The sequence below is a fragment of the Hibiscus syriacus genome, unplaced genomic scaffold (genome assembly GCF_006381635.1).
Source record: "Hibiscus syriacus cultivar Baekdansim isolate YM2019G1 unplaced genomic scaffold, ASM638163v2 tig00110931_pilon, whole genome shotgun sequence".
NCBI lineage: Eukaryota > Viridiplantae > Streptophyta > Magnoliopsida > Malvales > Malvaceae > Hibiscus > Hibiscus syriacus.
Window position 1 is genome coordinate 843,691 of NW_024062918.1, and position 26,678 is coordinate 870,368.

The 26,678-nt window shown below is 35.3% G+C and overlaps 3 protein-coding genes and 1 pseudogene across 3 annotated transcripts; 2 read left to right on the top strand and 2 right to left on the bottom strand.

The window, feature by feature from the left end:
- The first annotated feature begins 5,141 nt into the window (after window positions 1–5,141).
- On the top strand, window positions 5,142–10,845 carry LOC120146752 (NDR1/HIN1-like protein 2). Its single transcript, XM_039160247.1, has 3 exons — window positions 5,142–5,544; window positions 8,860–8,864; window positions 10,504–10,845. Exons 1-3 carry the CDS (start codon window positions 5,173–5,175, stop codon window positions 10,832–10,834), a joined length of 708 nt encoding a protein of 235 aa, XP_039016178.1. The 5' UTR covers window positions 5,142–5,172; the 3' UTR covers window positions 10,835–10,845.
- Window positions 10,846–13,116: 2,271 nt separating this feature from the next.
- On the top strand, window positions 13,117–18,450 carry LOC120146860 (annotated as a pseudogene).
- A 1,018-nt stretch (window positions 18,451–19,468) lies between these two features.
- On the bottom strand, window positions 19,469–22,922 carry LOC120146861 (G-type lectin S-receptor-like serine/threonine-protein kinase B120). The gene is made up of 7 exons (XM_039160343.1): window positions 21,590–22,922; window positions 21,229–21,339; window positions 20,834–21,078; window positions 20,412–20,622; window positions 20,106–20,337; window positions 19,890–20,037; window positions 19,469–19,811 (listed from the first exon to the last, which is right to left on the bottom strand). The coding sequence occupies exons 1-7, from the start codon at window positions 22,920–22,922 to the stop codon at window positions 19,503–19,505; spliced, it is 2,589 nt and encodes an 862-aa protein (XP_039016274.1). The 3' UTR covers window positions 19,469–19,502.
- A 1,947-nt stretch (window positions 22,923–24,869) lies between these two features.
- On the bottom strand, window positions 24,870–25,205 carry LOC120146862 (protein RALF-like 19). Its single transcript, XM_039160344.1, has one exon. The coding sequence runs from the start codon at window positions 25,203–25,205 to the stop codon at window positions 24,870–24,872; it is 336 nt and encodes a 111-aa protein (XP_039016275.1).
- Window positions 25,206–26,678: the final 1,473 nt, after the last annotated feature.

Consider the following 26,678-nt stretch of genomic DNA (forward strand, 5'->3'; position numbering starts at 1 on the left):
GACTTTATAGGAAAACACCGTTATACAAGGGAGAAAAATGAAATGGAAATTTGGTGAAGAAGATTTGAAATTTGCAGAGGATTTTTGTATTATATATTCATATGATGAGTTGGTATTACACGCAATGAGGAAATTTAACAAAGATGAATAATTTATAAATAAAAAAATGTTGAAAATGGTTAGCATTTTGTTTTTATTTATAGTAACAGACAGAGTGGCGTGATGATCTAATTGGTGAAGATTTCTTGCATCTTTCGATTTCTACGGTTACTCACTCTTGTCTTATTTTTTGTTTTGTTTTTTGGTTCTTGTTCCATTCCAGTTTTCGCAACAGATTTTGATTACTGTGAACTGCTGTTATTTTGTACTTTTATCTTGTTATCGGTTATAAGTTTTGTTTTATTTATCTTCCCGGTCCCAAGATTTCGTTCTAATTAATTCTGACCGACTCAGATCGCACACTTGATTTTGGTAGATAAATCTCTCAACGAAAATTTTCTGCATACATAAAGACTTGAACTTTAAGCGATATCGAACTGTTTAGTACTTGAACCAACCTCGTATTTTGATATCATTAGATATATGATTATCGAAATAATATGGTTTTTATTGACATAATTTTTTATTTTTTTATAGTTCTAGTAATTATGATATAATATTTGTTCAGAATTTCAATTATTAATAATGTATACACATCTTATAGATGCAACTTCTTGAACTCGAGATATTTAAGAAGAATGATATTCATTTTTACCACTTAGGTCGTTTAATGAGTTTAATATCATATAATTTATAAATGATTAAAGAAGAAAAATGGTTGGCTAATAATAATGATAAATGGAGCAGCAGATGTCGTGGAGGCAATGTTTCTTGCGGTTGGAGAATGGATATGTTGCTGCTGGTGGCTCATGTATTCTCCACTATCGCTTAATAATAATTACACAACATGAACGTGTGTGTTTTTAAGTTAAAATAACAGTGGTTTAGCTAAATTAATCAGTATTTTATACAAGTTGGGCATTATTAAATGTTATAATTAGCTTTTAAAGCACAGAAGCATGAATGGTTCTAGTTGCAGAATTTTTTGTGTGGACCTCGACATTTTGGGATTTTTTTAGGAGGGCTCTTATCTCTTATATTCGAAGCTTGTATACCATAAAATTTAAATAAATAATAAATATATATATATATATATATATATTTAACTAATAGTTTAAGTGATTAAAAGTATGAGTGAGCAAAACTCGACTCGATTCGAAAAATTGATTTTTTCGATTCAACTCAACCCGAAAAAATTTCTAGTTCAATTCGAGTTGTAAAATACAACTCGAATAACTTAAATTTTTTAATAATTAGTAGATTGATTTCTAAGTTTGAGTTGAATTATTAGTCGAGTCCCTCGTCTTTGTATGATATATATAAATTACATATGAAAAATATGAAAATATATATATGTATTGTATATGGTTATAAAAAAATATTTAAATTGGAATAAAATAATGTAATAATATTGTAAATATTTACAATTAAATTTAAATAAAAATTCAAAATTTTGACTCGACTCGAAAAAATTTTAAGTCAACTCTAAGTTATAAAATAAAACTCATCAACTCGAATAACTCAAAAAATTTTGACTCGACTCATAAAAATTCAAGTCCACTCCGAGTTATAAAATAAGACCCGTCAACTCGAATAACTCAAAATTTTTTTGACTCAACTCGACTCAAAAATTTTTTTAAGTCTACTCTAAATTATAAAATAGGACTTGTCAGCTCGAATAACTCAAATTTTTTGACTCGACTTGATTGAACACTCACCCCTAATTAAAAGATAATATTTATTCAAAAAATTTCTTAGTAATCGATAATACATATAAACCTTACAATTATAATTTCTCGAATCTATTTTTTTAAAATTAACATTTCATTTACTATTGAATCCACTTAATGAATTTAAAATTCATATATTAAAATTATGAAAAATTCTACAATGCTTGTCGAGCGTAGATAAGCACAGTTAACAATGAGCACTATTAAATTAATTTATGAAATGTTAAATTATGAAGTATTAAACGTATAATTATAAGTTAGTTAAAAATCTAAATGTAATTTTATTAAAATACAATATTTTATAAAACATTAGTTTTATAATATTATTTTAATTATAATTAGACCAAATATTAATTTAAGAAATTTATAAACCATAATTTATTTTCATAGATTAGAAATCGCCGTCGCCGCCACTGCATCACCGTCGTTATCATTATCGTCACCATTACTGTCTCGTCGTCGTCATCACTACCGCCGTCGCCATTACCGTTGTCACTGTTGCAGCCGTTGATTTAATCTTTGTCGTTCGCTGGTGGTGACGACAACAACAACATGAGTAACGACGACAATGGTGACGGTAACGACGGCGGCGACAATAACAACATGAGTTTCAAAACTATGAAAAAATTAGGGTTTATAAATTTCTTCAATTAACATTTGATCTAATTATAATTAAAATAATATTATAAAAACTAATATTTTATAAATATTGTATTTTAATTAAATTATATTTAGATTTTTAACTAATTTATAATTATACGTTTAATACTTTAAAATTTAACATTTTATAAATTAAGTTAATGATATTCATCGTTAACCGTACTCATCCATACTCGTCAAGCATGACAACATCATCCAAAATATATAAAAGATTTTATGAGCAAACATGACATCACTTAAAATATTTAGCTCAACAATTTTATATTTGAAAAAAGCTTTTTTACTCTAGAAATAATATTTTATATAAATAAAATTTAAAAAAAATATATATAATGAATTGATTTTAAAATGATTTTTATGATTTGTTTTAAACAAAATATATCATAATCAATCATTATATTCAATTATTCATAGAGTATTGAATAACAAAGTAAAAGTGACCAAATAATTAGATCTAAATGTATTTACTTATATTTATATATTTTAATATGTCTTATTATTATATCAAATACGTGTTGTTATATAAATGGAATCGTGAAATATTAAGAAAAATGAAAAGGTTTATTACCTTACATTCACGGATCGGAAAGAGGAAAGAAGAAAACATGGTAACATTCGTTGTCTAATTAAATGGGAAAATGAAATTGTTGACTTTTGTGCCTCTTACCATGGAGGTCACCTACGGAATTTCCTTTAATACATATGCGCATCATTTGAATTAGGTGTCGAATTAGTTCTTTTAGGACCCCTATCTTATCAGGCATACATGTATATAAGAATGGATCAATAAAAATATCGGGATAATTGTATCTCCTTAAAATTTTAAATTCTCGAGTATTTTTTTTATGTATTTTCTATTGATAATATGATTATCCACCCTTAAAATTTCTAAAATATTTTCTTAGAGATTCACACTCTTGACATAAGATCATGCATTCATTCTTGTGTATATATGATTGAATAATTATATATGTGTTATACATAAATCTAATATGCAAATTATGTAAGTATACACGTCGAACAAGTAACAAAATGACGAATGAAATCATCTCCGCAAAGATTAAGGGAAAGTGATGAAGGGAAACAAATATTGATAGACAGTTGGGAGTATTAATGAATTCACCCTTACTACAGTTAATGCCGTGACGAGGTGGGAATAAATCTACTGCCGAAAGGTTCCTACAATGGTCTGCCTCCTTCGATAGCAACTATAGACTTAAGTTGAACATCTACTAATATTTTTAGTTTTTCCGTATCGAGAAAGACTCTATGCATAGAGATTGTTATGAATATTGACTAAACATTTACTTGTGTTATTCAATTTCGTTCCAATTAACTTGATTCTGTCAGAATTAAACTCTCTTTACTAACATATTGTATATTTATCGATACACGACATACATAAAATCATTAAAAACAATTGAATAAAACATCATATTTTTTATGGGTAAATTGCATCATTCATCACTCAACTATCTTCTCACTCCGATTTTAGTCACTAAAGTTTATTTTTTTAATTTCAAATTACTCTTAATTTAATCACTCTAACTTTCAAATTTATTTTTAGTTTTAATTATATATTAATAAACTAATAAAAAATGTCATGTCACATAAATTATTAATAAAATAAATTTGAGTGACTAAAATATGAGTAATTTGAAAGTTGAGTAGTTAATTTGAAATATTTTAAACTTTAGTACCAAAATAGGAGTGAGATGATAGTTGAGTGATGAATGATATAATTTACTCTTAAAAATTGCAGTGTAGTTTTTTTTAACGATAAGGTAGTAAAATGAAACAAATCTAAACGTTAGGTATGTTTTTGAAAAAGTTGAAAGTCTAGATGCCAAACTGGACAAAAACTATAGTTTAGATACTACACTTGTAATTTAACCTTTTTTCTAGGCGTTTGTTGATTTTTCTATTTTAAGGTCTTGTAATCCACTGTCCAGTGGTTCCTTCCCTCCTCCTGCACTTGTCAACCAAACACCACAAGTCTTTTCTAAAAGCAGTTAAAAGCCACAAGTATATCAGTCCAAATTCTATAATGAAATGCTACGAAAATGTCAATGCAATGGATTAAATATGTAACTAAAATCACTTGAATATAAGTAATTAGTTAAGTCTAAGGCATAAATCATAACTCTTTTCAAGACTTAACAATATATAAAAAAATATAAAGAAAGACTATCAATACAGGAATTTAAGGTAACAAATCTTGCAAAAATTAAATATGTCTGTCTCACAATATTATCAAAATATGTATATGAATATAAGATAATATTTGTAGATGTCATGTTTAAACCCGATACCTCAATAAATAACAATAAAATATTAATCACTAAAATCATTTGGTTCGTGCATGTTCATATTATTTTTATATAATGTAATATGCAAACAAAACTTATACCCTAATTTGAAAACCATATTCTTTATCCCAACTGTACACATACTTTTCAGCTCCCTTACGCATAGAGATAACTTTATACCAACACAGATCATTTATGAACATCGATAGCCTATTCATTAAACAATGCTCATATTCCTTTCTTTCGCCATGCAAGAAGACTCCTAATTCCTTAATGTCCCCTTCCCTTCTACATTACGTAAAAAATCCTACATAAACACCCTTTTGTATCATCACCGAAAACCAACCCTGAAAATCTTCTAATCAGCCGGAAAAATGTCCGGTGGCGGTTCCGACAACTTGCCGATCCGATACACCCTACAAGACAACCCGGCTCAACCAAACCCTCAACCCCAACAACCACTCAAGCTCCACCGCACCGCCCGCTACTATGTGCATCGGGTTCGTGAAAGCTTCACCAATAGAGTCATCAAAGTACTATGTACCATGTTCTTGTCTGTTGTTTTACTTGTTGGAATTGTGTTGTTCATTTTATGGCTTAGTTTACGCCCTCATCGACCGAGGTTCTACGTCGTGGATTTCGCGGTTCCCAGTTTGGTTCAACCTTTGGGGTTCGAGAATGCTTTGATATCGTTCAATGTCACGGATAGGAAATCCAACCAACACATTGGAATCTATTACGACTCGGTTTGTTGGGAAATTAACAGAGTGCGAGTAATTTCCCTATAACCAGATTAGTGAGAATACGAAATAAGAGCGGAAAAATAATACCCGAAATTGATAACGGAGTTCAGCCAATTTTGCTTACGTCTCCGGACTGCTGCAGATCTTTTACTAGAGAGAAAATTTACAGGTGTTTACAAAACACTTACTACTCACAATAAAGCTCTCTAGTATTAGGAGAAAGAAATGATTTGGGATTTTGGGATGATTTTGAAGCTAAATGAGCTAGGGTATTTATAGTTGAAACTTAGGGACTAATATTTGAAAATACCCTAAAGTGCAATGACTAAAGTGAATTTACTCATTCCTATTTTCAATAAACATCTACCAAACTTTGAAAAATATTTTTCAAAGTTGGTTGCCAAACTTTGAAACTAACTTTTAACAATCTCCCACTTGAAGACTGATTTTAATCTGTCTTCACATCTCGATCAATGCAACAATATTTCTGGTCTTGTTATTCTAGCATGCCAACTGAAGTTGAACACAACTTCAGTTTGTCCGTAGTCACCGTCTTTGTCAACATGTCTGCCGGATTTTGAAATCCACTAATCTTTTCAAGTTTCAAAATCACATCTTCCAGAAGAGATCAGATAAAATGATATCTCAATTGTATGTGCTTCGTCCTGGAATGAAAAGACGGATTCTTTGCTAGATGGATAGCACTTTGACTGTCGCAATACAAGACATTGTTTTCTTGTTTCTTGCCTAACTCTTCCAAGAAACTTTAGAGCCAAACCATCTCCTTGCTAGCTTCCGTAACAGCGACATATTCTGCTTCAGTTGTGGAGAGAGCAACTATCTTTTGTAGTTGAGAAACCCAACTCACTGCAGTTCCTCCTAGAGTATAGACATACCCTGTAGTGCTCCTTCTGATGTCAATATTTCCGGCTAAGTCAGCATCTACATAGCCTGTCAATATCGTATCTCCACCTTTGAAACAAAGTGCTTTGTTTGTGGTACCTCGCAGATATATGAGGATCCATTTGACTGCTTCCCAGTGTACCTTGCCCGGATTATTCATGTACCTGCTAACAGCTCCCACTGCATGAGCAATATCTGGTCTGGTACATACCATGGCATACATCAGACTTCCAATTGTTGAGGCATACGGCACCTTTACCATGTGTGCACGTTCTTCCTTCGCCTTTGGTGACTGTTCTTTGGAGAGTATAAAATGAACACCTAAAGGTGTACTTACTGGTTTAGCATCTTTCATGTTGAACCTGGAAAGTACTTTGTTAATGTACTCAAACTGTGATAACATCAAAGTCCCCAACTTTGTGTCTCTCTTGATCTTCATCCCAAGAATCTGCTTTGCAGTACCCAGATCCTTCATAGCAAACTGCTTCGACAATGTTTGAGCCTGCAACGAGCATGTCATCAACGTACAACAATAAAATAATGAAGCTATTGTCAAACCTCTTAATGTAGAAACAATGATCTGCTTGGCATCTGGTAAAACCACTGCTACCCATGAAGCTATCGAACTTCTTGTACCACTGTCTAGGAGCTTGTTTTAAACCATACAAGCTCTTCTTCAACCTGCATACCAGGTTTTTCTTGCCTGCCTCTATGAAGCCTTCTGGCTGCCTCATATAGATTTCTTCCTCCAAATCACCATGAAGGAAAGCTGTCTTTACATCTAACTGCTCAAGATGTAAATTTTCTGCAGCTACAATTTTCAACACCAGTCTGATTGTAGACAATTTTACAACTGGAGAGAAAATTTCATTGTAGTCAATACCTTCATTTTGCTGAAAACCTTTGACAACCAATTTTACTTTGTAGTGTTTGCTCCTATCATGCTCTTCCTTGATCATGTAAATCCACTTGTTGTGGAGCGCTTTCTTGCCTAGTGGTAATTCAGCTAATTCCCACGTCTGATTTGACATAAGCGAGTCCATCTCATCTTTCATGGAATACTCCCACTTGACTGAATCCTCCACCTACATTGCTTCATCATAGCACTCTGGTTCACCATTGTCAGTCAGCAACAAGTATTGCAAAGAAGGCGAATAACGTTGGGTTGGTTTAGGAATTCTGGAGGAGCGTCTTAGTTCCGGTGTGTCTGGTTCTTCTTGAACTGCTTCAGGACTGATCTGAACATCAGTTCCAGAAATCTCCTCAAACTCAGCAAATTTCTTTGTTTCAGCTTTGGTATTGGAGCTGCTTGATTCTACAGTTGACCTGTCTTTGTACATCACATTCTCATTGAAAATGACATCTCTGCTTCTGATGATCTTCTGATTTTCATAGTCCCAAAACCGGTAGTCGAACTCATCACCACCATAACCAACAAAGACACATTTGTTGGACTTGGCATCAAGTTTACTTCTTTCAGCAGAGTTTATGTGTACATAAGAAATACAACCAAACACTCTTAAGTGTGAAAGGTTTATTTCTTTCTTGCTCCAAACTTCCTCTGGTATTCTGCCATCCAAAGGAACTGAGGGCCCACGGTTGATCAGGTAAGCTGCAGTGTTGATAGCTTCAGCCCATAGAAATTTGGGCAATCCAGCATGTATCCTCATGCTTCTGGCACGTTCATTCAGAGTTCTGTTCATGCGCTCTGCTACGCCATTCTGTTGCGGTGTCATGGGAACTGTTGTCTCTATCTTGATCCCATTGTTTGCGCAAAATTCTCTGAATCTACAATTTTTGTACTCTCCTCCATTATCAGACCTCAACCGCTTGACTTTCAGACCAGTCTTATTTTTCACCATGGCCTTCCATTTTCTAAAGGTATCAAAGACTTCTGATTTTTTCTTCAGAAAATAAACCCATACCTTCCTTGTAGAATCATCGATGAAGGTGACATAATATAATGAGACTGCAAGAGATGGAACTAGAGATGGTCCCCGTACATCAGTATGAATCAACTCTAACTTTTCAGCCTTGGGTGTCTTACCAATTTTTGCAAAGCTGACTTTCTTTTGTTTGCCAAAGATGCAATCCTCACATAGTCCGACATCTACATTCTTTAGATCCGACAACTTCCCCTTTGACAAAAGTGTCTTCATCCCTTTCTCGCTCATATGGACAAGCCTTTGGTGCCATAGGTTTGATTTTCCATCAGCATCTGCTACTGCAATGATATTCTCTAAATTTGAGGTTATATAGAGAGTACCAGTTTTCTTACCACGAGCAATGACGAGTGCTCCTTTGGTAATCTTCTAGCCTGAAAAGGTTGTACTATATCATTCTCCATCAAGCTGTCATACAGAAATCATATTCCTTTTGAGGCCAGGAATATGTCTCACTCCTGTCAGCTTCCAGGTGGTCTGGTTTGGCAGCTTTAATCGGATGTCTCCTTTTCCGACGATCTTCAAGGTTTCATCATCAGCTAGATGAACCCTCCCAAAATCACCACTGACATAGTTCTCCATGATTTCTCGGCATGGGGTGGAGTAGAAAGATGCTCCTGAATCCAAGATCCATGATTCAATCGGACTGTTGACGCTTAGAATCATGGCATCACCTGTATCCTCTGTCACGTTGGCAGATTCCTGTGCGCCGATATTTTTCTTCGGTGCTCAGCAATCCTTTTTAAAGTGGCCCTTCTTGCCGCAGTTATAACAGGTAAAATATTTCTTTCCCGTTCTTGATTTTCCCGTTCTGGATTTGGATCTGCCACGATTTGAATTTCTTTCTGAAGTTCTCCCTTTGGACTCCGTGTGCAAGGCTGATGAGGTTGATGCTTCACCCGATTCTCTCCGTCGAATTTCTTCACTCAATACCAGATCCCGAACATCGTCGAATTTTAATTTGCTGTTTCCTGACGAGCTGCTGACTGCTGTAACAGTAGCATTCCAACTGTCTGGTAGAGACGATAAGAGAATTAAAGCTCGAACTTCATCATCGAATTCAATTTCCACGGAACTCAACTAGGTTGTGATTGTGTTGAGTTCATTTAGGTGTTGAGTCACCGATGCCCCTTCCGCCATCCGCAAATTGAACAATCGCCTCATCAAATGAACTTTGTTTGAGGCTGATGACTTCTTATACATACTGGAGAGAGCCGCCATAAGACCCGCCGTGGTCTTTTCCTTTGCTATGTTGAAAGCAACATTGCGGGATAACGTCAGTCGGATAACTCCGAGGGCTTGTCTGTCGAGAAGAGCCCAGTCTTCATTCTTAATGCCCTCTGGTTGCTTTCCTGAGAGAGGTTGATATAGATTTTTCTGGTACAGAAAATCTTCAATCTGCATCTTCCAAAAGCCAAAGTCTGCACCATCGAACTTTTCAATTTTCACATTCCCTTCGTCTGCAGCCATCGCTCCCACTCGAATCTGGCTTCTTTGGATCGTTCTGACAATTTTCGCGAACCGTCGTGTATTAGAACACCTCCGTCGACAAATTCGTATCGCCAACAAAATTTCACTATTCACGAAATTCACTATTCACGTGAATATTAACCTCGCAAAAAATTGAAAAAATTCACAACCAAAATCTTTGATTACTAGTCGTTGGGAAATTAACAGAGTACGAGTAACTTCCCTATAACCAGATTAGTGAGAATGCAAAATAAAAGCGGAAAAATAATACCCGAAATTGATAACGGATTTCAACAAATTTTGCTTACGTCTCCGGACTGCTGCAGATCTTTTACTAGAGAGAAAATTTACAGGTGTTTACAAAACACTCACTACTCATAAGAAAGCTCTCCAGTGTTGGGAGAAAGAAATGATTTGAGATTTTGGGATGATTTTGAAGCTAAATGAGATAGGGTATTTATAGTTGAAACTTAAGGACTAATCTTTGAAAATACCCTAAAGTACAATGACTAAAGTGAATTTACCCATTCTTATTTTCAACAAACATCTACCAAACTTTGAAAAACATTTTTCAAAGAAACATTTACCAAACTTTGAAAAACATTTTTCAAAGTTGGTTGCCAAACTTTGAAACTAACTTTTAACACGGTTCGGTTTTCTATAAGGATCAACTAATCGGTTCGGCTCCATTGATGGACTCTTTCTTCCAGGAACCAAAGACGACTACGGTCATGTACGGTACATTCACGGGGGCGACACTGACGGTGAGCAGCAATCGTTGGAAGGAGTTCATGGACGCTAGGCAACAAGGGACGGTGGTGTTCCGTTTGGAGATAACGTCGGTGATTAGATTCAAGGTTACTACATGGGACAGTAAGCGTCATAAGATGCATGTCAATTGTGATGTTGCAGTTGGACAAGATGGGTCGATCCAGCCGACGTGGAAGAACAAGAAATGTCCTGTCTATTTTAGTTGATTCTTGCATTCTGTTCTTTCTTTCTATTGATTATTCTATTATTGTATTATCATTCTTATTTTTATTTTTGTAATTTTATGTGTATTGAAATATTATTGATGACAGATTAATAGTAGTTTCTATTAGACTAATATGCCTTCTTGCTTCATCGTATCTACTGTCGTTTGGTAGTTTTTATAGTAAAAAAGATCACCAAATTAATAATCTTCTTCTTCTTCTTTTTTCCTTTAGTTCAATTCGTTGAAGAACCTTTCAATCTACCTCTGCGGAGGCAATCTTTCTTCGAGCAATATTTGCCACATCTGTGTGGACTATGCTACTCGACTGCGCACACAAAGGTTCCCTTCCGATAAACGAGTGATCATTTGGTATGACCAATGCATGTTAAGATATTCGTACATCAATTTTTGAACAATGATATATATATATATATATATATAATATATATGTTGATTTCCTACAAAATTTGAACATTATAGTATTACTAGGAAGTTCTCATAGCTCAAAGCTTGCATATATCTGAGTTCAATTATTTTATTTTATTTTATAGATTCTTTTATAAAAAAATAATATATTTCTTTTTTGCCCGTATCATATTTTTTATGTAGAGTTGAATATATCATAATCTCTCTGACTAATGTTTGTTTACTTTATGTTATTTATCTATTATTATTTTAGACTTTTGGTCTGTATTTATCTCATATTAATAGTTGCATGCAACTACCCCACGTCTATCATATTTAAGTTGTGATAAATTTAATTATCTTTACATCGTCGTTGTTTTATTTTTATATTAATATTGATGGTGCTTATCCTCCATTTAATATATTAGAAAGAATCTTTTCGAGAACAAGAATCTATAGTTTTCTCTCGTTGCTAAGTCGTTCATTTTTTTTCCTTTTATCTTTGTTGATCGGCGGCGGCGCTAACTTTAATGTTTATTGCCGACCGTCGATATTATTTATTGTCATTTTATTTTCTTATATTACATCTTCATTTTCTTTTCTTTTCTTTTTAATAAGTTTACATGTATAACACATTTTCATATGTTTTTATGACATATTTTCTTTTACCTTTTGGTACATTTTTACTCGTTTGGTCGTTGTTTTCACTTATCTTTTTCTAAAGGTTGATTTGACATCGTCACGACTGATCAATATAGTGTTTATCTGTTATATTGTTGATTTTTCTTGCTTTAGACCCTCAGATTGGATTCAGATATTCGTTATGCATTTGTGGATAGCTTTTTACGTCGCTCGAGTCTGACTGTGATTTGTCGATGGTCTTTTAATAGCTTGATCCTCTTTTGTGGTTCATTTACCGGTGCGATTAGTTTTATTTGTATCTATCTTTATTCGAGTTTTCTTGGTTAGATTTTAATCTTTCCTTATATGGTCCTTATGTGATCTTAAGTTGATAGTTTTGTTTCAATGATTATAGAAAATTATTCTAATTGTATGCTTAATTTACAATTATAATTATAAATATTTATTGTAATTTAGGATATTTCTTATTTTAAATAAAATTAGTGATTTCTATATAAAAAAAGAATTTTTTCGAGAGCATCCAATAAAATTGGAACGAAACATACCGGAAAGAAATTGAACAAACCAAATATAATGAAAACATAACCAACGTTATTTCTCTTTCGAAAATACAAGTTGATAATTATTATAAGCACAATATGTATATATTTTAAGTAATATAAATCTCATATAAATATAGGATAAATTATACATTTAGTATCTAAAGTATTATTTTTATTCTATTTTGATATCTAAAATTTATATTTTTAAATCATACATAACATTTAGTTTAGGTTTTAACTTGATACCCGTTGTTAAAAAATTAATAGATCTATTAAAGTGATTTTTTTTTATTTTCAGTGATGATGTGACATAACCATATGTTTGAAATCAATATTTATAGTTTTTAATAACTTTTGTGTGATATTTTTAATTATTTAACGATTAATTTTTTATGTTTTCATAATTTTAGGATAAATGATCGGTTAATATGATTAGTGTGTTTTAAATTTTATAATAAAATTATATCATAATTTTTTGTATTTTTTAATAGTATTTCTTGTTTATTTATTCATAAAACTAACTAAGATTTCACATCTAATTCATATAATACATACTTTTCTTGATGATTTTATTTTGAAGTTACAAGCATAAGATACACTTATATATACAAATAAAATGATAATACATATGCAAATATACCATAGAATTATAAAGCATAGTAAATGCGTTGGGGATTTAAACTAATAATAATTGATGTCTGCGAAGGAATTCAGTTTTCTATTTGAGTGGGACCAAGAAAGTCAAATAGTTGCGTGCAGTTGGACACTCTCTGACGGAGCCGCCGGTCAAAGCGAAGCGCTAACCGTGGAAGGTGGACAAAAAGGAGTTGTGTTTATAAAAGATCCATTAGACAGAGCGTATAAACACGGTTTCTGTATTGATCTTGATCAAATCACTAATTACAAACGCAATGGCTAGTCGTCTCCTTTGCCACAAACCCTGAGCCTTGCCTTTATGCTTTATTACCATCCTTGTGCTTATCGACTGCACCAGCTCCCAGTTGTTTGATTACTATTGCTAAGGCCCGGATAACGAGACGGCCACCGTCGATTATAGATCGAACGTCGCGACTCTTCTGGATTCCATGGCCGCTATAGCTTCCGAAAACACATTCTATAACGATAGCTATAATGGAGTTTACAGTCTCTTTCTTTGCCGAAGTGATGTTTCACGCGATGTTCGCCGGACTTGTATGAACAATATTACTCAACAGGTCCAACAATACTGTCCTGATGAAAGGAGCAATCATGTGGTTCGAACTATGCATGGTAAGATATTCGGACAAGCTACGCTCGAACCATTCTATTTAAGGTGGAATCCTGGGAACACCACTTCACCTCCCGAAGGAGATATCGGTACCCGAGGCTTTGTTTATTCTCTAGTTGAACAAGCTATATTTTCTGCGAATATGTCGGCCGAAGGCGGGTTAGATGCGCGAGATGGATCGGGACGTCGATATGGCAGGGCACAGTGCAGCAAAGATCTTACTTTTAGTTATTGTTCTACTTGTTTGAGAGATTTGTTGAACCGAACCGAGGCTTGCTGCATGGACAAAACAGGGTGGCAAGTTCTGAATCCAACATGCTATTTGAGGTATGACACGAACCCGATATCCGATCAACCACCGGCAAATGAAGGTAAGTCAAACAGGCTTATTTCGTAGACTATGTTACTTGGACTCAAGTATCAACATCGGGAACAAGTATATATCCAACACGGTATACTCATGCGTGGTGTTTTGGTCGACTTAAAAGCAGGAGAGGGGGGCAATAGCACAACAAGGATCATAATAATCATCGTATCATCATTAGCAGGCGTTTTAGTTGTTGCAGCTCTAGTTGTTTTTCTGTATCAGAGAAGAAGAAGACGTTTTAAAGGTAATTTCCCTTTATCTTTTCAGGCTATATGACATATATATATATATTGATTTCTTAAATATTTTGAACATTGTGACTCAATACTCAGATGAAGGAACTAAACAAAAGATTTTACTAGGAAGGTATCGTTCCTCAGAGTCTCCACATTTGATGGAGTTGGGTATTAATCTATCAGATGAGGATCAAGACGATGAGATGCTTCAGTTTGATTTAGCTACCATTCATGCTGCAATGAGCAACTTCTCCGAGGAAAACAAGATCGGAGAAGGCGGTTTCGGCCCTGTTTACAAGGTTGAAAGTAGGAACATTGAGAAAGAACTCGAATTACAAGATCAGCTGAAAATCCTTGAAGAGGCTGATATTAATCTTCTTAAGCAAAAGGCTAAAGCACATTGGATGAGAGATGGTGACAGAAACACCAAGTTTTTCCACTCGATTGTAGTCTTTAAAAATAAGAGGGACACTCTAAGAGTTCTAGCGGATGACAATGGGAACAGACTTGAGACTTATGAAGACATGTCTAAAGAAGTTTTTTTCTTCTCTAAGCTTCTTGGTACTTCAGACCCTATGGTCAAAGACACAGATCCTGCTCTTCTCAAAAACCTCCTTAATTTTTCCATGCCGGCTGAAGCTTCTTCTAACCTCGTGAAGGAAATTGCTGAAGAGGAAATAAAAAATGCAATCTTTTGCCAAGGCAACGATAAAACCCCTGGACCGGATGGATTCACTCCCTACTTCTTCAAATATCCTGGGCTATTGTGGGCAATGATGTAATGTCAGCTATCAAATTTTTTTTCAGCAATGCTTTTATTCATCCGTCTTTTAACTCCACTATTATTGCCCTTGTTCCTAAAATTCTCAATCCCAGTGCTGTCAAGGACTTTTGGCCTATTTCTTGCTGATCAGTTATCTATAAGGCCATCACTAAAATTCTTGTCAATAGAATGAATGCTTACCTCCTTCAGATTATTACCATGAATCATACTGCTTTTATTAGAGGACGAAACATTATTGACAATTCTCTTCTTGCTCAAGAAATGGTCAAAGGATATGGTAGGAAAGCTATTTCTCCAAGGTGCTCAATGAAAATAGATCTTCATAAGGCTTTCAACTCCTTGCATTGGGGTTTCATCTTATCAATCCTCCGAGCCCTTCAATTCCCAAATATTTCCATTAATTGAATTGAAATTTGCTTCACCCAAGCTAGTTATTCTATCTCCTTCAATGGATCTTTAACTGGTTATTTCAAAGGAGCTAGAGGGCTCAGACAGGGGGACCCCATCTCCCCTTATTTGTTCGTTTTAGCAATGAACGTCCTTTCTAATATGCTCAATTTGGCTGCTGCTAAAGGCATCTTTGCTTACCACCCTAAGTGTAAGAAGATTGGGCTAACTCACCTTTCCTTCGCAGACGGCCTCATGATTTTCTGCAAAGACAATGTTGATTCGGTGGTTGGTGTCCAAAATGTTCTTGATCATTTTCATCAAATTTCTGGTCTTAAACTAAACTCTTCAAAAAACGAACTCTTTGCAGCGGGTATCCCATCAAGGACGTTAGAGGAGCTTAAACTCATTACTGGTTTCAAGATTGGGACCTTGCCTGTAAGATACCTCGGCATACCTCTCGTTACTCGGAAATTAACTGCCAAAGACTGCGAGCCTTTACTCGGTAAAATCAGACAATGCTTGCAACACTGGTCCAGCAGGAACCTAAGCTACGCTGGCAGGCTTGAGCTAATTCGCTATGTTTTGTTCAGTGTTTGTAACTTTTGGTGCAGGCAACTCATGCTTCCTGCTTCTATTCTTAAAACTGTGGATCAACTCTGTTCCAGGTTTTTCTGGAAAGGAGCTGATACTTTAGCAGCCGGTGCTAGAGTCAGTTGGGAATCCATATGTCTGTTGAAGTCTGAAGGAGGTATGGGCCTGAAAAACACTGCTATTTGGAATAGAGCTTGCACCATCAATCTTATTAGAAAAATTCTAGCAGACGACGGATCTTTATGGGTTACATAGCTTAAATCCTATGTTCTTAAGGAGCACGATTTCTAGAATTTTGAAGTTGGATCTAACGTTAGCTGGAGCTTTAGACGAATTCTCAAGTTGAGATCAATTGCTTTCCCTATTGTCTCGGCTGCTCCTCAGCCGATCAGGGAAGATTGGGACAAGATTCGGATACAACGCATGAAAGTTTGTTGGCACAAACTTATATGGTACCCTTTGAATATTCCAAAACACAATTTGATTTCATGGATGGCCTTATTGAATCGGTTACCAACCAGAGACAGGTTGCAGAAATTGGGTTTATGTTCTGATTCTACATGTGTTAACTGCTACCAAGACCAAGAATCGAGGGATCATCTCTTTTCTCAATGTCCTTTTGCTGTTGGACTTTGGAAAGCTGTTTTGCAACTGAATGATATGACTTTTATTCCCCTTACTTGGGAAAATATGGTGTCTTGGGCTAGCACTACTTGGAGAGGGAAGTCTCTTATCATCACCTTATTGAAGATTTCTTGGAATGCTTTTAACTACTTCATCTGGTAGGAAAGGAATCAACGTATTTTCCAAGGTCGGCAAAGATCGATCGACATTTTGCTTAATGACATTATTGAAACTGTTAACATTAGACTTAGGGGCAAAACTATTAATAGACTTGATAGTACTAATAAATTGCTTTGTAATGCTTGGGGTATCGTGTAACCAATCTTTGGTTCTTTTGTAATAGGTTGCTTTGTCTCTTTTGTTAGTTGATTTGTTGTAGCATAACATTGCTATTTTGGGTAATAAATTCTGATTTATCCAAAAAAAAGTAGGAACATTCATCTATTGTTTATGGTAGGATTACTAGAGCAACTTGCAGTTAACATCATGTTTCGGACTTTTCGATTTTTTTTTCAGGGGAAAATGCTCAATGAGAAGGTCATAGCTATTAAAAGGCTTTCAATGAGATCAAAGCAGGGTCTAGGAGAGTTCAAGAATGAAGTGAAGTTAATCGTTAAGCTTCAACATAAAAATCTCGTGAGGCTATTGGGGTATTGCTTAGAGAATGATGAAATGCTTCGTCTACGAGTTCATGGCTAACACCAGCTTAGACACCTTCCTTTTCGGTTTGCTCTTGTCCCTCACACATCATGTTTTCCTATGTTCATTTTCGAATATGTGTCGAACCTGGTTCGATACAAGTTTTCCAATAGCTAAGAATGTTGCTCTGCTCTTATGCTATGTTTCCGAAGGCAGATCCACAGAAAAGCAAGGCAGTGCTAGACTGGGAAAAACGCGCCAACATCATTATTGGAACCGCAAGGGGGCTGCAATATCTACACGAGGATTCTCGACTTAAAATAATCCATAGGGACTTGAAGGAGAGCAATGTTTTGTTAGACGATGACATGAACCCTAAAATATCAGACTTTGGCACTGCAAGAATAGCTGGAGGCAATCAACTCGAAGCCAACACGGTTCATGTCGTCGGCACGTAGTAAGTACCTCATTTTGGTTCCTTAACCGAATTCGAACCGAAATGAGAAAGGAGTCTAAATTTATGTATTGTGCAGCGGATGCATGGCACCGGAATATGCACTAGAAGGGTTGTTTTCAAACAAGACTGATGTTTACAGCTTTGGTATCCTAATGCTAGAAATAATAAGTGATAAAAGAAACAGGGGATTCTATCATTACCTGGACGGTGGACAAACCCTTGTCACATATGTATGCATTCTCTCTTTATTTCCTTATTTTTGGGGCACCTGAACTTAAGCCTTGTGTCCCTAATTAGGACTTTGTGTTACATAGACATGGATAGTATGGAACGAAGGCGGAGGAGACGAGTTGATCAATCCAAACATCGCAGATGATTGTCCGGTTTCCGAGGTTGTAAGATGGACACACATTGCATTGTTGTGTGTTCAGGATGACCCTGCAGTCAGACCTACAATGTCATCGGTTATTCTCATGCTCGAGAGCAAATCGATCAATCTCCCTCAGCCATCAACACTTCCCTATTCGGCAGCAAGATTTGTCACAATGTCGGATCAATCTTCAATTATCAGGACGGGACCGGAACAGGGTTTCTTGCATCCGATCAGTCTATAACCTCTGGATCTTCCTTGCTAGAGCGGAGCAAAAACAGAGAAATCCAATTCGAACCATAATACTTTTCGAGTTTGATTTTTTTAATCAATTTTCTATTTTAATATTTATCTTGATTGTTTGCTATAACATTTGTTACATCCGTAATAATATGAACAAGTGACTGGAATTGGTAAGCAATTAATAGCGGTCAGAAAAGGGTACCTCCGTAGCAGACAAAAATTCAATCAACCCTCATCAGACTCGTCCTTTTGACAAATCTATTGAAAAAGATGTAAAAATAGTATGTAAATTATCTCTTTCACTTATTATTATTTATTTTTCAACATACAAGAGTGACAATTATGGATTTTGCGACTCGGTGGACCAACCTTGGCACAATTGGCGTCTGTTGTTGCATTTAGCACCCATGATCGGGTGATCACACCTGCATTTGCGGCTCACGTTCGCAATACCCAATACCAACACCTGCACATATATCCGCACACTCTTTGTCGTTCGTACACCCCAATGTTGTTTCTTGTGCTACCGAGTTCGATACACCTGCAAATTTAATCAAATTACATTTGTAAACAACTTGTTCAGATACTAAAGGGGAGAAAAATTGTATGTATTTCATACTGACAGGAAGCTATGATCAAGATGACAAGAAGACATCTTCATCTCTTTGTAGATATAGTTTTGAAGCTGATGGGAGAAGATGATGAGATCGAATTCTTTGTAGCTTTGTGTTGTAGATGTTGATGATATACAAAGCGTCTCGTGATGTGGAGTTTTATAGAAGAATTCTTTGTAACTTTGCCAATTATGGCAGCAAAAATCCTAGACAAGGTGGAGATTGATAGATTTTTCATTATGAATTATATTTGGAAATTAGAATCCAAGCACATTTAATTCTTGAATTGTGAATCATGTTTTAAATTTGTTAGATTTTGTATTTGAAAATAGATATAACAATTTTCTATACTATAATTCTATTCTTTAAACAAAAACAAAACTTTCATAATTACAAATATAATTCTATTCAAGTTTGTATGTACACATACTGTGTTACAATTTGGTATCAATAATATGCATATATCTGGTAGGAGTACGATTGGATCTTGAAATTAATTTATCTTCCGTCTATCATCGTCACCGTGATATCATTAGAAGACACAATTTCTTGACCATTCAAAACGTCTTGACCATCAATGGAATTTCTCGTGGAACTAAATGTGGGTTCCCTTGCCATTGGAAGTGTTGGAGCTTCACTCTCAAGCATTAACACCACAGCAGCCATCGTCGGCCTATGCGTTGCCAAGTCTTGCACGCACAACATGCCTATATGTATGCATTTCAACACTTGGCTCGGAGAGCACGAATCCCGGATCGAAGGATCGACGATTTCCATGGCTTTATCTTCGTTCCAATGTTGCCATGCCTGAAAAAAAAAAAGAACAAACCGATTCAAACAAATTCCATAGAATTATATTGTTTCACAGTTGGCCTTTTCACTTACATATGCTATAAGACTTGCATATTCAGATGAGCGGAAGCTGGTATTTCTACGTCCACTAACAATTTCCAACAACAATACGCCAAAGCTATAAACATCTGATTTCACTGAAAACAGGCCTTCCATGGCATATTCAGGAGACATATATCCACTGCAATTCAAGACAAACGTTAGATTTGACAGTGAAATTGTCAGAAAATTGAGCATGTTAGTACTTACTATGTGCCAACTACTCGAACTGTGTTTGCTTCGTTTTGGTTACCCCTGAATATCCTGGCCATTCCGAAGTCTGAAATTTTCGGATTCATTTCGGCATCCAACAAGATGTTACTGGCCTTTAAATCTCTATGAATTATTCGAAGTCTCGAATCTCGATGAAGGTAAAGAAGCCCTCTGGCAATGCCTTCGATGATGCTAAGTCGGGTTCTCCAGTCAAGCCGTGCCTTTTTGGCTACCATGAAAGAGTTTTATCAGGTATGAATTTCGAATATGAATCAAATACGGAGCAATATCGGGGAAACATACCAAAAAGAAAGTTGTCCAGACTTTTATTGGGCATATATTCATATATCAGCATCTTTTCTTCCCCTTGAATGGAGCATCCCAATAATCTAACAAGGTTTCTGTGTTGCAATTTGGCTATCAGGATAATCTCATTCTTGAACTCCTCTAATCCCTGACCTGACTGTCCTGAAAGCCTCTTTACAGCTATTTCTTGACCTCCAGGAAGCTCTCCCTGTTTTACCAAGACAAACAGCAACTGTTATCACTTTAAACTCGACAACATTAGCGTATAGACTCGGGTTTCAGGATGCTTTCCCTGTGTTGCACTATACATCAGGATGACCATCAAATCCTGATATGCAGTTCAACATGGAAAATACATCCTAAGATCAGGATGTCCATCAAATCCTGATATGCAGTTCAATATTAGCGTATAGACTCGCCTTGTATACGGCACCGAAACCTCCCTGCCCGAGTTTGTTTTCTGCACAAAAGTTGTTTGTTGCAGCTGCCACATTGCTGAAATTAAAAATTGGTAACTCTGGTCCATTAACTTGATTCCCATCTGTAAGGATATCAGATTTTCCTGAAAGATCTGCTGAGAATTCTTTGCTCTTCGATTTGGACTCATCGAAAACCGATGCATCCTTCTCCTTGCAACATGCCATTGATGAAACTGCAGACAAACCTGAAGGAAAGAGCTCACAATTTAATACCAAATGACACACTAGACAGCTTTAAGCTGCCTCCTCTGCAAATCATGCCTACTTTAAACTCGGATGAGTAGCAAATACGGGTATATTTTCGAAGAGTCCGGTGTTAACATAAAGTTTCATACCTTTAAGATCCTTCTTGTATCTCCTTAGCAGCCATAGAGACACCACCAAGAAGCATGCCCCCACCAGAGACACTATAAGAATCACAACTTTGGGTATCTTTCTCCTGTCATCTGTGTTTGAAGTGAAGATCAAAGGTGTTAATATCGAAATAATTGTACAATTATGTCATGTCCATTATTTGTTTAAAGATCTAACATGAAATATCAAATTCCTGTATAAGATTTGAGTTTGGTTTAGCTCAGCCTCTAAATGATGGGATTTCACTAATAAATCAAAGAATCATGTCACCAACATGATGTAGATTCTGCAAATTTGAAGCAATTAAGAAAGAAAGGGCGACTTTTGGGTATCGAAAAGGACCTAATTCAGAATGATGGAGGCGGTAGAAGAACTGTAAACGTCCACTTTGTTCGATATGCTGAACATCAACCAAATCTCCAGTCCATATCATGCATCCTATGCCAGAAACAAATGCATATGCAGTACATGAACAATTCCCCAAGCAACTTCGTTTACAAGCATCTAAGCTCCTTGCTGATAACCACAAGTTTGCTAAATCAGGAAACTTCATGCACATTAATCGCTTAAACTCATCCGGTTTATCATCTCCATTTCCCCCTGCAGTTCCATTAGTCCTTCGACACTGCAGTTCGACCATCCGTTCACACCCGGCCGACCAGTTCCCTCTTGTCCACTGATCTGGAAACTTTGGCCTAAACCCTTGCAAACAATTGCAAGTACTTTGAGAAACAAAGTTATCACAAGTTGCATAATTCCCACAATGGTTGTAAAGATCACATCTGTTAGCGGGGTCAGGTTGTGATAGCACAGTAGTCCATTTCTTCTCACCATCATCCCACCTCAACTGTTGTTCAATTCCATCCCAACCGATTCGGAACCGCAATAGATCCGAAGGGTTCAACAGATCATACGTGAAGTACCGAGTCCTATTTTCATCAGCCTGAGAAAGCTTGAATCCATATAAGAAACTAGCCACATTACTCATATTGACAACACCTGTGAAAATCACCGAATTCCACTGTCCACTTCTCCATCTTCTTCTCGTTTGATCCCATATCACAACCTGAGGACCTCCGTTAGGATCGATCCCGACGCTGTAGTTTCCCGGCGAAGGATCATTAGCCGATTTCCATGATCTGAAAAATCGAAACTCTCCTATTGCAGAATTCACTGGCACTCTCATACCAGGCAAAAATGAATCAGTTGGATGATTGAAGCTCTCCCAAATGGTTCCACCACCATCATTGTTTGATAGCACAAGATTCCCAGATTTTCGGAGAATCGCAGCTGTGTTGTTCGATGACAAGCCTGAAACATTAGAGGACCAAATTGAAGTGCTGTTCCCGTCAAGAACAACCAGGTTACCATCAAATCCAATCCTCAAAACTCCATTTCTATCAGATATCGGTTTATCTCTGTTTGCAACCCATACAACTGCTTTTACATCAACCTCGTACCATATTCCGATATATCTCGAACTGGAATTTTCAGGGCTGAAAAATCCCAGTTCGAAAATCCCATCTTCAGACAATAACGTCTCTCCATCTTTAACGGTGTCACCTGGTTGGATTATGTCAACCCCATGGCAAAACAGAGGTAAAGAACATTGAAGAAAGAATAACGAAGAAAGAAAAACAGAAACTGGGTTCTTGTTTCTGTTGTTGGTTTCCATATCGTTAGAGGAAGTGCAGAGATTGTTACTTGTTGGAATATTTGTATGAATTTCAGCAAAGAATATTCAAAGGGTGGCCATGGAATTTAATTGGTGAATTTGAATCAACCTCGAGAAACTAAAGGTTATCAACTTCAAAATGCTATTCGAATTTTCCACCGTTTAAAATGTCAAAAAGTAACACCTTTTTGAGTCAGAATTTTATTCTCCACTGGGTTTTAAGTTTGGCTTAATTCCACAACCACCCCCTAAACTCTATTTTTCATACAAGTATCTAGATTGTTTTCTTTAATGGCTTAATATCCAAATAATATATTTTGTTCTAGTTAGGTGTCTAAGTGTTTTTTTCAATTTATATGTCTAACGTTTTCAATGTCATCATTTAAGTGTCTAAGACTTAACAACCATTAAAAAATATATTAAAAATAAGCTAATCATTCAATATTTGACACGTGCTTTGAGTTTTTGTTTCATGTAATTTTAAAAAAAAATTAAAATTCATAAATTTTCAACAACAACAAAAAATAATCTAACAATTCCTATTTTCCATAAAATATCCCAAGACCTTCAATTCACCCGTCGCCGGCCACCCACACACTCACCAATCACTCACTGGTCGACCACCCTCTGATCATTCCACGTCGATTGGGATGGATACGTATTGGGATTTAGAGTTTAGATTTAGGAGTTTGAGTTTAAGGATATAAGGTTTAGATTGACGTCTAATAATGTGTGGGTAGGCAACAACGGGTGGGTAGGCGGTCAGTAGGAACGACAGTGGCGGTGGATGACCAACGGGAGGGATGGATGTTTTGGGATTAAGGGTTTTAGAATTTTTTAAGATTTTAGAAATATTTTTGGTTTTTTAATAATAATAATTTTAAGTTTTTTAAAAAATAAAACTTTTTAAAATTTATAAAGGTGTCACATTTCACATTATGAGTAGTTGACGGAATTTTTTAACATCTGTTACGATCGAGGCACATAAATGATAACATTAGAATGTTAGACACTTAAATTAATCCCAAAATTTTAGACACGTAAATGAGAAAAGATGTATAGCTTAAACACGATTTTTAATATTAAGCTTTTCTTGATCAAACTGTGTATCAAAATTATACCCCTTATATATATGTTAGGTGTCTAATATAATATGTAAATTACATATTTTTCATCCACAGCCTTATTTCTTAACCATTGATAACGTAATATTTATTCAGAATTTTTTTAACTATAAATTAACGGTGGATCAATAAATTTAAACATAAGAGTTTAAAAATTTTAATACTTTTTTAACAAAATGACTATACAAATTTTTTGTTCACTAAACTTTCAAAAATCACTAAATAGCTATTAAACTTTCCAAACAATTATAAAAAAATTATACTTTAAGAGGTTTTTTTCATTAAGCTAAAAATTTAAAGCAGTTGAAAATGAAATATTCCAAGTTAGATGTTGGAGTAAACAGATCACACACGTGTATCACCTAACTTAAAAAGGTAAAAGTCACTCAACTTTTAATATATTTTTATTTTAATCACCCAACTTTAAAATTTTTCAATTGATCACCAAATAATTAGAATGTGTTTTTTGCTTCCTTTGTAGTGGGATTGGATATAGAAGATGTACTGAAATCGATAACGTTTCATGGTACACATGGATTCAATGTATCGATGAATACGATAAATGAAAGATTTTTGCTTGATATTTTATTAACAACAATTTGGAAATTCAATGATTCATGGATTGGATTGAAATATAAAAACCATACAACTTTAAATTACATTCAAAGCAAGATAGAAGTAATCATATCATTATTTCTCTTTCTCTCTCCCATTTTTTTCACATTTCAAATGAACATTATTGAAGGATTTTACAAAACTATATTATACGTATGAATATATATATATATATATGTTTGATCCTCGGTGTTGGGCAATGTTGTCTTCATTCATATATCCTGCGGCAATGGGTCATTGTAGTACAACCACGAGTGTAAGGGTTAGCCTGCTTTCCTCGTCCATTACAATTGTAGTAAGACTGTCCAGGTCGGCTGCATGGGATTGAATTATGTCTGATTGCCTCATAGCTGATGGCTTTCCTCCCCCCTGCAAGTTGTCGAACATACATCTCGGTATCCATTAAATCATCAGTCTCGCATTCGATGCTACCGTTACCGTCCCGACTGCATGAATCCCGGTTGACCGTGTGACATTTGATGCATTCGACCACCATTGCCAAGGCTAGGATGAGACCCAACGTCGCCCTTACCTTGGACTCCATTTGAGGGATGCTTGAAACGAGAGAAGTAAATGGGAAATGCTTTGAGCTTTATTCGGTGTGGAAGAAGAAGAGCAAGATGGGGGGTTTTAACATTGTTTAATGCCTTTGTTTGCGCTCTTTTTTAGGGTTTGTTGGCTATTTTTCATATAACAAATCAGTTGTTTTCTCAAATAGCAAATGCTTATAATAGATACGTTAAACCAACCTCCTATATTTACTAACGACTTTTTAAACTATTTATCCTTATTTTTAATCCCTGAAATTTAATCTCTTTTAGGAATGGCAACGGGTCGGGTTCGGAGCGGGTTTTGCTCACCCCGTCCCTGAACTCGAAATGAATCCTCGACCCCGACCCGATCCCCGACGGGTTTTTTATCGGGCGCCCCGTTGGGGATTTTTTTACCTCGTCCCCGAACTTGAGCCGAAATATTATATCCGAACCCGAAAATATTTTATATATAATTAATATAAAATATATAAAATATTATATATATATAATTAATATAAAAAATATAAAATATTATATATATATATATATATATATATATAATCGGGGCGGGTCGGGGCTAGGATACCTTGCCCCGAACCCGACCCGAAAAAATCCCCAAAAAAATTCCCGATACCCGACCCGATATCATTCAACTTGACTCGACCCGAACTTGACCGGGTTTCGGATTTCCCCGTCGGATTCGGGTCATATTACCATCCCTAATCTCTTTGAAGTACAACTCAAACAACTTACTTAATAAAGGAACTTACTTAATAGAATTATTATTTCATATAAAAGTTTAATAATAATATATTGAAAATTATCTTTTAACAACTAACTTAATAAACATATACCAAAAAATTAAGTTGATCCTAAGAAATAATTATTATTAAACTCTGACCAAATTAAAAGAACAAACAAGTGAAAGTAGTGAGGTGTACTATTTGGGCTTTGTTAATAATTCTTTTATAATGAAGCACTAGTAAAAAGAATGTTCAATGTATAATATCAAATATATGATCAGTCATCGTTTGTCAATCATTAAGAAATACAAATTCCACGCTGTAGAAATGAATTTTAGTTTAATTGATATGTATACTATTTGAGATAATGTGAATTTGAATGCATCCAAATATGTTTATTTATAGGTAAAGTAAGATTATAATAATTTAAATAAATATTATACTAAAAATAAGCTTAAAAGTACATGAAACTTCTTTTAACAATTAATTAATTTCTTAAATATTCTTTTACCCAATTAAACCAACATCTTTGAAGCAGGGTCGTGAACATACTCTAACCAAGACAGAAAAAGAAGGAAATACCATCAAAGCCCTTGTTTGTCGTCAACTTTTCGCGACTTGTTCTTTCATGCAAGTTTATAACAAGTGTAAACTACTTTTTTTGTCACTCACACCTAGGGATGGCAATGGGTCGGGTCGGGTCGGGTTTTTGGGCCACCCGACCCGACCCGAGAAGAAAGG